This window comes from Cyprinodon tularosa, unplaced genomic scaffold (assembly GCF_016077235.1).
Source record: "Cyprinodon tularosa strain WSP-4 unplaced genomic scaffold, ASM1607723v1 ctg253, whole genome shotgun sequence".
NCBI classification, from domain to species: domain Eukaryota; kingdom Metazoa; phylum Chordata; class Actinopteri; order Cyprinodontiformes; family Cyprinodontidae; genus Cyprinodon; species Cyprinodon tularosa.
The window spans coordinates 44,544-57,088 of record NW_024038941.1 but is presented as its reverse complement, the minus strand read 5'-3'; the positions used below and the strand labels follow the sequence as shown (position 1 = coordinate 57,088).

Genomic DNA, 12,545 nt, shown 5'->3' with positions numbered 1-12,545 from the left:
ATTATTAAAAAAACTTATTCAGGCTTAACTTCTTATCAGATTATCTCTCAGTAGAGAACATGTAAAGTAGAATTAAACTACAAAGTAATTTCTTAATTCATACTTCTGTGTTTTCAGTTCATAAAGCTGTCTTTTTAGACTTGATGTTGATTTCCTTTTTCGCCACTTTTACAAATAGGAAAGAGGGAAACATGGCACTTTTATAAGAGAGAACTGTGTCGCTCTCTATTACTTTGGAAAAAAGGCTACAGGAAAATTATGTTGAAAATATCTGGGGCAAATTTTTTTATTGAAAAAGTCTAAAACAGAGGCACTATTTCAAAGTGGTATTGTAGAGGTGACTGCGCTGCCTTAACAACAGTTGGTTTGCCTTCTCTTTTTGACCATCACAAATGCCAACCTGTTGAGTTTGATACTTGGTTTAAAAGAAAATCAACTGCATTGACAGCAAAAACTCCCAGTTGGCTTTATAATATGTAGAATATGTAGGAGGCGCCTAACGTTTATTATGGTTGAAGTTCTATGATCTTTTAGAAAACCTGAGGAATGGGCTGAATGGTTGAGAATATCAGAAAGATTGCTCTCATTTAATGGTCCCACCCTGTGAAATTGCATAAGAAAATAAAAATGATGTCCCCAGATTCAGATTTCTTTGCTAAATGATTTAAAGTGATAATATGTTACTGAAATCTTTTTTAGCATGATTGCATGAGCAAAGTCGAGATCGTAGGTTCCACTGAATTCTCAGTCAGCTCCGATCCAGTCAAACATTCAGGTGTAAACAACACATCCTCACCTTAGCTTCAGAGGTGGGTTCCAAGTAACAGAGACGGTTTCCAAGTCCCTCTGTGGCCAGGCAGAACTTGCGATGCTCCTTCTGGATGGTGGCCACACTCTGGAGCACCACCTCATCATCCTGCAAGGGTGGGAGGGGAGAGAGAAGAGTGTTAATGCCAGAAATGCTCTGACAGTGACCTATCTAAAATCAACAACGTGCCTCCCTGGCTGGAAATTCAAAAAATGATGACAGCTAGTTCATGTTGCATTTAGAGATCCGCAGTGATGATTTATGAGAAACAGAATGATTGGAATAAAAATCCCTTTAGCTTTTGAATCACAGTTCAGTAACCATAAATCGAATTAAAGTTAAAGCAGCATACATTTAGTGGAACAACAAATGCATCAGGGTTAAATAAGCTTAACTATGTTAATCAATGAAAAAAAATATGATTTCTAAAACCTGACAGACAGTGGAGGAAAGGGGTCTGGATTCATCTGTCAGGCTGCAGCAGGTCAGGCTCTACTAAGCTACACACACAGATATTGATTTTGCTTGTGTGTGTGTGAGGCGTCCAAGTCTCCTGATAGTTTTCATCCTACACTAGGCTTAGTTAAGGGTTGCCATGGTTCTGGCTCCCACCTTCTCTATTGTGGTATTAATTCATCAGATTTAGACATAGGCTGAGCAGAAAACCCTACAAGGCTCCAGAAGCTGCAATAATCAGACCTGAGGATTTTTAAAAAAAGCACCTCACCCGTTCTAAAGGTGGAATATTTCAAGTGAATGCAATTTTGAACATTTCTGCATCAGAAAACTTAAAGATTATGAATCTATCAAGGGAGGCAGAGTGAGGTTAAAAATGGGAGCACCAGTTCAATGTTTCAGGATACAGATAAAAACAGAAACTTAATACAACCAGCAGGATGACCAAAGGCTTGACACTTCATTAAAACCGAGTAAATAAATCTCTTTCTATTTGGCTGTTTAGGATTCTATTGGCCTTGTGACCCAGCACGGTCTGGCATCATTCCTAAACTATCTTTATACCTACATGTGAACCACGCAGTGTTTTGACATATAAAGACAAACATACGACAGAGTGAGTATCAGTTTCAATGAAGAGCCTTTATTATTCTGTGCAGCTTTAGAATCAGAGGGTACATGACTGAATATCTTAATATCTCATCATTCACTTTATTTAATCATCAGTAAAACCATAAGTGTTTTAATTTAAATCTTTATAGCAAAGTCTACAGCAAAGCAGAACTTTAGAGCTAAGAATGTAATGACTATTTTCTGATCTGAATTAACAAGGACTTTGACTTACTTTAGTCTCCATCTGGTTATTTCAATAAAGTCTGACTACTAAATTACAGTTTTCTCTCTTATTTAAGTTTTTACATTTGAATAATCCCCTTTTGTTGATTATGCTTTAAACTGATTATTCAGGTTTACTACAAATTTCAATTTAGCGTGAACAATTTTAGAAAAATGTGATTCGCAAGAGTGAAATTAGGACAAAAAAAATCTCACTTGCTCAGCATCAACATATTTTATTTGGTATATATCTGGCAAGACAAGCAGATGCTAAATATTTAAGAGAGATTGATTAACACGAGTTTTTGAATCAAATATACATTTACTTTGATTTGGCAAGAAACCATTTAGTACCAAATTAAGTACCAAACCTTTTCCCATTATGTCATATTACAACCTCCCAAAACATTTAGGGATAGGCTAACACACATCAGTGCAGAACTGTTAAGGTGGAACGTAAATTATTTTTGGTTTTTAATTTTTTTTTTCAACTGAAAATATGGAAAACTGTGCCATAGTTTATAATTACCACACTTTACTTAGTGTTGGCTGCATTATGATGTGGGAATGCTTTTCCTCAGTAGATATGGGGGGGCTTGCATGCTGAGGAAGCTTTTTAGCGATTTGATTTGATTGTGTTGGACCACTGATACATACAGGTGCTGGTCATAAAATTAGAATATCATGAAAAAGTAGATTGATTTCAGTAATTCCATTTAAAAAGTGAAACTTGTATATTATATTCATACATTACATACTAACTCATATATTTCAGATGTTTATTTTGTTTAATTTTGATGATTACAAATGACAACAAATGAAAATCTCAAATTCATCATATCAGAAAATTAGAATATTGTGAAAAGGTTCAAAATTGTTGGCCCCTGGTGCCACACTCTAATCAGCTAATTAACTCAAACCACCTGCAAAAGCCTTTAAATGGTCTTTCAGTCTAGTTCTATAGGCTACACAATCATGGGGAAGACTGCTGAGTTGACAGTTGTCCAAAAGACGACCATCGACACCTTGCACAAGGAGGGCAAGACACAAAAGGTCATCGCTAAAGAGGCTGGCTGTTCACAGAGCTCAGTGTCCAAGCACATTAATAGAGAGGCGAAGGGAAGGAAAAGATGTGGTCGAAAAAAGTGTACAAGCAAGAGAGATAACCGCACCCTGGAGAGGATTGTGAAACAAAACCCATTCAAAAATGTGGGGGAGATTCACAAAGAGTGGACTGCAGCTGGAGTGAGTGCTTCAAGAACCACCACACACAGACGTATGAAAGACATGGGTTTCTGCTGTCGCATTCCTTGTGTCAAGCCACTCTTGAACCACAGACAGCGTCAGAAGCGTCTTGCCTGGGCTAAAGAGAAACAGGACTGGACTGCTGGTGAGTGGTCCAAAGTCATGTTCTCTGATGAAAGTAAATTTTGCATTTCCTTTGGAAATCAAGGTCCCAGAGTCTGGAGGAAAAGAAGAGAGGCACTTCATCCACGTTGCTTGAAGTCCAGTGTAAAGTTTCCACAGTCAGTGATGGTTTGGGGTGCCATGTCATCTGCTGGTGTTGGTCCATTGTGTTTTCTGAGGTCCAGGGTCAACGCAGCCACATACCAGGAAGTTTTAGAGCACTTCATGCTTCCTGCAGCTGACCAACTTTTTGGAGATGCAGATTTCATTTTCCAACAGGACTTGGCACCTGCACACAGTGCCAAAGCTACCAGTACCTGGTTGAAGGACCATGGTATCCCTGTTCTTAATTGGCCAGCAAACTCTCCTGACCTTAACCCCATAGAAAATCTATGGGGTATTGTGAAGAAGAAGATGCAATACACCAGACCCAACAATTCAGAAGAGCTAAAAGCCACTATTAGAGCAACCTGGGCTATCATAACACCTGAGCAGTGCCACAGACTGATCGACTCCATGCCACGCCGCATTGCTGCAGTAATACAGGCCAAAGGAGGCCCAACTAAATACTGAGTGCTGTACATGCTCATACTTTTCATGTTCATACTTTTCAGTTGGCCAACTTTTCTATAAATCCTTTGTTTTTATTGGTCTTCAGTAATATTCTAATTTTCTGATATGATGAATTTGAGATTTTCATTTGTTGTCATTTGTAATCATCAAAATTAAACAAAATAAACATCTGAAATATATGAGTTTGTATGTAATGTATGAATATAATATACAAGTTTCACTTTTTAAATGGAATTACTGAAATCAATCTACTTTTTCATGATATTCTAATTTTATGACCAGCACCTGTATGGTTGTCACGATACTAAACTTTTCAACTCGATACCGATACTAAGGAAAATATTCGATACTCGATACCATTTTCAATACCATAAGGATAAAAACAAAGACTCTAAAATTCAACAGAAATATTTTCATAAATAAACAAATACAATAAATAAACACAATAAACAATAAGAACTATATTTTGAGGTAGTTTGATGTGCACAATATTAAGCTAGCTTGATAAAAAACTTCTCAAATTAAAATTAAGTGTTCCTTCCTTGGCTATGCTTTACACACATAACAATGACACTAGCCAAACCGGTTAAGAAAAAAAAATAATTCTCAGCAGCTGCACCTGTTACAAAAAAAAGTATGAAACTGAAAAGTGCACAGAATTATTCAATCACACAGTGTTCTGTGCATTGTCCTCTTTTCTGCACTTTAGATGAATGACTGCTTAGGTGCCACTGGTGGTGGCACTGAATCGATACTTTTAAAAACGAGTATTGTATCCGGATACAATATTTCAGTATCGATACTTCTTTGAGTATCGATACTTTTGACAACCCTACTGATACATCTAGAAGGTGCAGGACTCCTACCATTGAGAAATGAAGAATAACATGTTTTAGGTCAAAGTAAATCTACGCCTTAAAATTCCCCTATCACTAGTCTGGATTTAGGTCTGGACTTAGAGCTCTAATCAAAGTCCAGACCTAAATCCAGACTATTTTAAGGCTTAAAGATTGATGTTCAGAGACACACTACTTAAACTCCTAATGGCCATGTGCTGTTTCACAAATTAAATGGGCAAATATTTCAGTGTCTAAATTTACAAAGCATGTAATGCTATAACTTTATTGTTCTATGGTACAAAGTATTTGGAGCTGATAGTTCTAATTACTTATTAATCTCTTACTGAAAGAACGGACCAATCCCTAGAACTGGTTGTAGGCTATCTTTCGCTTTTACTACAGCGATTGAGCAATCCTAGCAAGAGAGTTAGCCTTTTTAAACCAGCAAAATTGCAAAATGATTTTGAAAGACTGCGCAGAAAGCTGAACATTTGGGCATACAGTATCCAAAACTGATTCATTATTGAATAGCTAAAGTATCTAGTTTAGTCAAAAACAGATGTTTACATTAGTCTCTAAAACCTGGAACAGCACCAAGGGTTTATAGAAAATACTTGTGGATTTAAGATAAGTATGTCATAAAGCAACAACACATCAAAAGCAGTAAAATTTGCTGGAATTAACTTTTTATGAACACAATTGATGTTGTGCATACTGTAAACCAATTTCTTTGCATCCTCTCTTTGTCAGGTTGTTCTTTTTTTCTTTTTCAAAGAATAAATTGCTTTAAAAAATAAATTCTTGCCTGCTTGCATGCCAAATGAGAACTCGCACAATGTCAATTAAATTCTGCTTTTCAAACTTGAATTGCACCAAAGCCACAGAGAACCAGCTTCAATGGAGAAACCAATGCAACACAACCATTTACATAGACCCAAACTAGGCTTCTGGCTTTTTTTGGGACTTGAGTCTTCCTGTCTAAGCTTCCAAGTTTTTTATTTTAATTGCTTTCTATCTTTAAATCCCAGTTTAGGTTGCTAACCTCAGAAGCTATAATGTCCATCTTTAACATAAAAAGTAAAACTAAAGAAAAAAATACTGATAATAAGCTTCATCAAACATTGAAATCAACTTAAGAAATATAATCCCAATGTTGACTAGTCAAGTCACCATCTTGAAAGACGAGGGAAGTAGGAAGAGCAAGTAGAAATGGCTGACACGATACCTAATAAATACAAACTCAAGAGGTGCCATATTTGACAGGTTTTATATGGATCTAATCACCAATAAAAAAAGATCCAGAGCACAGATGAAGGGGCCATATGTGCCTGACATTTTAAGACAGTTTCTGTCTCTGCACTCCTGACTTGACTCCAAGCCAGAGAATCTGGGGACTCTGAGGCAAGTGGATCTTTGCGACAGCAGAGTGACCATCTGCTAGACAGCTATACAGATAAGAAGCAGCTTCATTCCTATGTATAGGGCCCCGGGACTGTGGTAGGAGGAGGTGAGTGAGGGTTGGGTCGGTGTTCTAGCCTGCTTCCAAGTGCAGAGGGGGAACTTGACCCTACCCTCTCCCACCCGTCTTCTGGATCACACAGCTCCACAATGTCTGCACATTGATATTAGTGTCACAGGACAGCGAGAACAGAAAAATGTGTTGGTTTCTTTGGTTACTGTCTCCTTTTTCCTGGTACTTTTGAGTGTCATGACCCTCCTGAAAAGACCCTTAGTATTTCTCACCCTGTGTATCCTCCAATTTTTCTTTGAGCAAAACAACCAGGGTGTGTATGACAGCAACAGGTGTGTGCATGATTGTGTGTGTGTGCGAGACCTGATGCATCCACCGACCGAAACCTGAGATCTCTCCAGATGCTCCTGAGTGCCAAATAAACTCCTACAATTCACCCTCCGCTGCCACCAATGTGAACTTGAGAAAAGTTGAATCTGTTCAGCCCCTCAGTGCTTCTATTTTAACACACTTGCTTCTCTATATATTCAACAGAGAGCAACACTTCTTGATTTTGGGAAGGGGATATTAAAAGTGGATTAGAAAATAAAATGAATTCGGAGTATTACAGAAAACGTGTCTCCTTGTTCACACCATCTCCTGGTGTAGTCTGTTTAAACTGGTCTGACTTTACAGGAGTCAAGTTTCTCATAAATGTCAGGCGGGGTGCTAAGTACAGCCTGAGCTTGGTGTTTTTAGCAAAGCTTTGCTAACAGCATTTAGAGTAAAGCAGATACTGTGTAGATGTGTGAAAACAACAACCTGGTGAACCGGATGAGAACTAGAATGCTGCAAAAAAAAATTCAGCTACAGAAAAGTCAACTTCTGTTGGAAATATCCTTCAAAAAGTATTCACAAGAATAAAACAGAGAATCAAAAATAAAACAAGGTATTCTGGGAATAGAGTAGCCTTTCATTCATTCTTGCGAAAAAATTAATGCAGATTGAATTCATCATTATAATCATCATCAACATTTTGCCACATTACAATAATAAACTAAATTGGAAGGAGAAAAAGTAATTTCTTACGAAGAAAATTCAGAAAAAAAGTGCAGCTTTGATACAAATTCAACACCTCTTAATCAATAATTCATTAAACAGGAACATCTCTGCAAGATTTATAAATCTAGAGATTAAGACAAGTCTTGACAGAGAGCATGTTTGACCATCAAATCCTTACCAATGATTGTCAGTTGTATTTAGGTTTAGACTTTGACCAGACTACTCCAACATAAATATACTTTAGTCTAATCTTTCCTTTGTAGCTCCACCCTTTTGCAACCTCTTACAGGTTGCCCAGTATTTATTGGTCATATTTATTGTATCTCTGATCAGATTCATTGTCTGTTTAGAACATTTTTTGTATGTTTCAGATGAATGTTTTATGGTCAGGGTGATGCAAGAGGTTTGTGCAAATATGGCAAAAAGTGTTGTTTTGGTTTAAGTTGAATCTGCATTCTCCCACATTTCTGGTGTGTAAGAAAGCCGCATAAGCCATATAAAAGCCTTTTTATGGCTTTCTTACAAGACTGACCTCCTTCTTTCCCCTCTTACATTTAGCTAAGTTGTGGAGGTCACAGCTAACAACTGTCTCCTATCTGTGCTGTTGATGCTCTTTCTCCAGAGTTACTGTTTCTCTGATCAACGCTCTCCTTACAAAACTTCTCCCTTTAGGTAGAGAGCAATATCTTGATAGATTTGTCCTTGTGTTACATTGTTTTCCTTTTTGGATGATGGAACGAAGCTGCCTACAGCTTAAAAGATTGCCATAGCTATTGTGTTGGTAATATTTGCAATCCTGTGCTCTAAACAAAGTTCTCTAAGGTCTTCCTAAAAGAGTTGTTTGATACTGAAGTTAAAATACATACTACTGGAATCTCTTAATGTACGTCCTGAGGGAACTGGCTACAGTGGGATCTTTCTGTAGTTGTCGGAATAAAGGAGGTTCTGTGTACAAATTCAGGCAATATTTCTCTGATTTTTGCTTTGAAATAATTTTCATGTCTACCCCACAATTACGTGGCACTCTGTGTGTTTGCTGATCACATGAAATCCCAGTTAAAAACATTACATTTAGTGATTTTAAGTGCAAGTGCGTGGATACTTTTGACATATTTAAACCATTTTAATTGCCCATATCAAAATCACCAAAAACCATGTGAAAACACCAGGAAAAGGATGAATTAAATCAGCCGTTGTTCTTTAACCTTTGGCAGGGTCTAGGATATATGAAATGCTAGTAGGAGAGGAGATCAGCTTTATTGTTGCAGTATGTGGCTATTTGGAGGTCACAATTTGAAAAAGTGTACAAAGGACAGTTGCTGAATCACCCCAGATAATAATGAACCAATTAATAATTTTTCCCTCCTGATGTTTCAATGTTTAAATGTTTGAAAAATCACCTTTGTTTGTTCCAATAACGCTGTATTGCCCTTTAAGAAATTATTAAATTGCTGAATGTTTTCGGCAAGCATGCATATATTCGCTATCATTTATGTTTTCATATCATTTATATCTAAGCAAATGTGCTAAAATTGGGCAGAAAGAATGTCAACCTCTTATGCATCACTTTGGAGCTCTGTGATTGGAACAGGCAGAGCTTTTAAGCAGTCGCATGCATCAGTGCACTGCACTAGTAAATGACATACATTAAATTACTTTAAGAAAATCAGGACACATAAAAGCTGGACGTTTTTTACTGCAAATCTACAACTGATGGTGAGAAAAAATGGCCAGACATTTAAACATTATAGATTCACAAGACTAAAAACATAAGCACCTAAACCGAGTTAGGATTAAAATTCAAACCTATGGTATCTGAAAAAAAAAAAAAAATCATATAATTCTAAACCAGCTGAAAAGAAACAGACAATCCCCTTGTGATTTTTTTAACTTAATGTGTAACATGTAACAGAAAAGACAACAATTCTTCTATCCTCTATTGTGCCTACTGGTGGGAAAAAGTTCAGGGACATGAATATCACTCCTGCATATCTTCAGTAGCTGTCATTACCGCTATTGAAAAATTACAGTAGTAACACAATTACAGCTTATTTGGAGGTAAGGAAATTAACTAACCAAAATTCATTACACAAAGCAACACTCTAACTTCTAGCCAATAAAGGTGCTAGACCTTTAACTCCCAGGTTTAGGCCCCTGAAAGGTACTAAAAGCATTGCACTTTCACAAAAATGAACAGATGCCCTTGTTTTAGATAGCAGACAAGTCAGAGGTAATTGTAAGACAATGTATATAATTTAAATATCCGAGGACCAAAATATGTCTGATCAAATTTTATCTGTTTTTCTTGTTTTTTTTAGTGGCTAACAACAACTTTTAGCTCGGTAAGCGTCTTTGTTTAAGGGGAGCACCAAGTGGCGCTCATGGTAACATGACTCATTCAGTGACGGATCTGACTCTTTCCTGTTACATAGGTGAGTGTTTTAGTAGAGCAGCCTTCAAGGAGCAATTACAAATTTTAAGTGCTCCATATTGACCTTAATTTTAATCTTAAGTTAAGCTAATACTTGGGTCATAACTTTCACTGTATTGATTTACTGTAAGACAGAGAATAACAAAAAATAAATAAAATAACTAAAACATCATGAAACAAATAAATTCCCACAAGTGTTTTACAAAGCAGATAAGTCACTTTAAATTATACCTTGTGACACAAAAAACTGCCTTAATGGAGTCAAGTTTATCTAGGTTTTAATCTCAACTCACATATGTGGATGATGATGCAGCAAAACAGTTATTGGTTTAACACAGAAAATTTTGCCAACAAAAAGTATTTTCCTAGACACAACAAAAAATAGTGAACATTACTACTTTCCCCAGAGATTCAACAACTCAAGAAACATATGCAACATTCATGAAAGTAAATAGATCAAAGAGATGGAGGACTCCTTTTTCACCAAATACCTCCTGTTGTGTTCTAAGCACTCCAATGAGCACTGAGGGGTGGTTGAAAAACAATAGGTGCCAAAAGCAGTTTATGGTCAGTTTAAAATAATCACACTGTCCCGACTTGAAAAAAACAAAATATCCATATTCTCCAAAAAAATCAGTAAGGGTAGACTAGATTTTAATTTAACTTTTGCTAATAAATCTACAAACATATTTATTTCTAATCAGAGGCTTGGTGGGGGGTGATCTAATTTGTTTATGGTTCTGCATAACATCCATATTGATTGGATTGAGCAGGTGTTTATTATGACTAATTTCAAAGAAGACTCCTTGATGACTGCAGACTCTTTCTCTTCTCCCCCCATAGTACACAAAACCTAGTTCTGAAAAGTGCATAAATTCTGTTTTGTCTAATTAAACATTGGTATATTGATTCGAATAATAAACAAATGACTGAAATTCTGTTGACAGTTTATGGTTATTATTCTAACAAGTAAAACATTGGGTTAGTTGGGACATTCCCCCTGAGAATATCACTGCTGAAACCCTTTGTTTTAGAGGGAAACTGCTTTTTCCCGAGGTGCTAAAGTATGTTCCAATGGGAACAACAACTCACCTGGTAAGGGTGGCCAATGAAGGGCAATTAACAGCTAGAACATCATTACTTTCTCATGGAAACAACCATACATAGTTTTATTTGAAAATGCGTTAATAGGGTTAAAATCATCTGTAGACAGATTTAAAGACTGAAAGTTATAAAAGACCCCTTAACAGAGATATTGTGACCTTTACCTCTTTGTAGTAATTTGGCATAAACAACGCAGAATTAGAGAAAATATTAACTATATCCATCTGTATTACACCAGAATGTTAGTTTTCTGAATTACAATATTTGTCAGAGGCAGTTTACCCTTACCACCGAGTGATTTGAACTTTCTGGGTATGGAGTAGAGACTGAAATTTTTTTGGGAATCCCACGGGTTACGGGATTCTCGTGGGATTCCCGTGGGATGGGAGTCAGTATTAGTAACGATCACGTGATTGGGACGGTACAGGATTAAACATAAACGGGAGCGGGAGCAAACCAATAGTAACTAAAAAAAAACTAGGATCGGTGCCAAAAAATAAAATAAAGTAGAAAGAAAAAAAATCCAGTACTGGCGCCGCCATTTTGTAGTTTTGTTCCTTGAAGCCTACGCTATAATGCGAGTCAAAAAAACTACACGACCCAAAAACCAACAGTGCTTCCGCTCTGAGTTTTTCACCCGCGCTCAAAAACAACAAGAATGGGAGTGGTGCAGGAGCGGGAGTCATTCTGAATGGGAGTGGGATGGGAGTGGGAGTAATTTCACCAGGAGTGGGAAGGGACAGGATTTAGATTTCTACTCTGGCCCGTGATCAGGACGGGACACAATTTTTTTCTGTGGTGGTGGGACAGGACAGGAGTGAAAATCCACTCCCGTGTCAGTCTCTAGTATGGAGGTGATTTTTTAGGTGTTGCTCTTAAAATGTCACTTTGATACTACCTCTATCTTCTTGGCTAAATATTTTCTTTAATGTATAGGTGCCTGTTCTTGGTGTTCACATTATTCTTCAGTAACTTTTGTCTGCATGCTCAGCTTTTTGATGGATTTCATTCTTTAGAACTTTTTTCTTACATATTTCCTAAATCTGAATATAGAAATAAACATTAAAGCAGCAATGAAATTTATAAAAATGCAAAAAGTATGAGCTGTAAACAACAAAGATGGTAAACCTTGAGTTACAGGGTTTGTGTCTAGTTCTGTTTCCTTTGTAATGATCATTCACCATCCCTCATTCTGCCTGTTTGCTCTCTTTCACACCTGATTAACATTCAATGTGATTCTCTACTCCTCCCTCAGTATATAACTCCAGTTTAATAATAAAAAAATAAAAATGCAGAATAATTCCGGTGTAGTCCTACACCAAACACAAAACATATTTGCTTCCCAGGCTGCCTCACACTCTTCCTGCAATACATTACAGAGTGATCTGGTGTTTACCAAACTAATTAGATTTTCTTGGCTTAGTTTGCATGCATATTGCCTTCAGAGCAGCTCTAAATAATGGAAGCTAGGATTCGTGAAGGCAGAAGTCATCTACATGACCAGAAAGAAACAATTCAGGGTATATCTACTTTAGAGGGGAAACATTTTTATGATGTATCACCACATGAGAGAGACTCCAC

General features: G+C 36.9%; 1 protein-coding gene across 4 annotated transcripts in view; it reads right to left on the bottom strand.

The window, feature by feature from the left end:
- ryr3 (ryanodine receptor 3) overlaps positions 1-12,545 on the bottom strand; it is a 143,846-nt gene that overhangs the window by 117,362 nt on the left and 13,939 nt on the right. For all 4 annotated transcript variants that reach the window (XM_038288380.1, XM_038288381.1, XM_038288382.1 and 1 more), the window contains exon 2: positions 797-916. In XM_038288380.1, the coding sequence (XP_038144308.1) occupies positions 797-916 (120 nt within the window). The remainder of the gene's footprint in view (positions 1-796; positions 917-12,545) is intronic.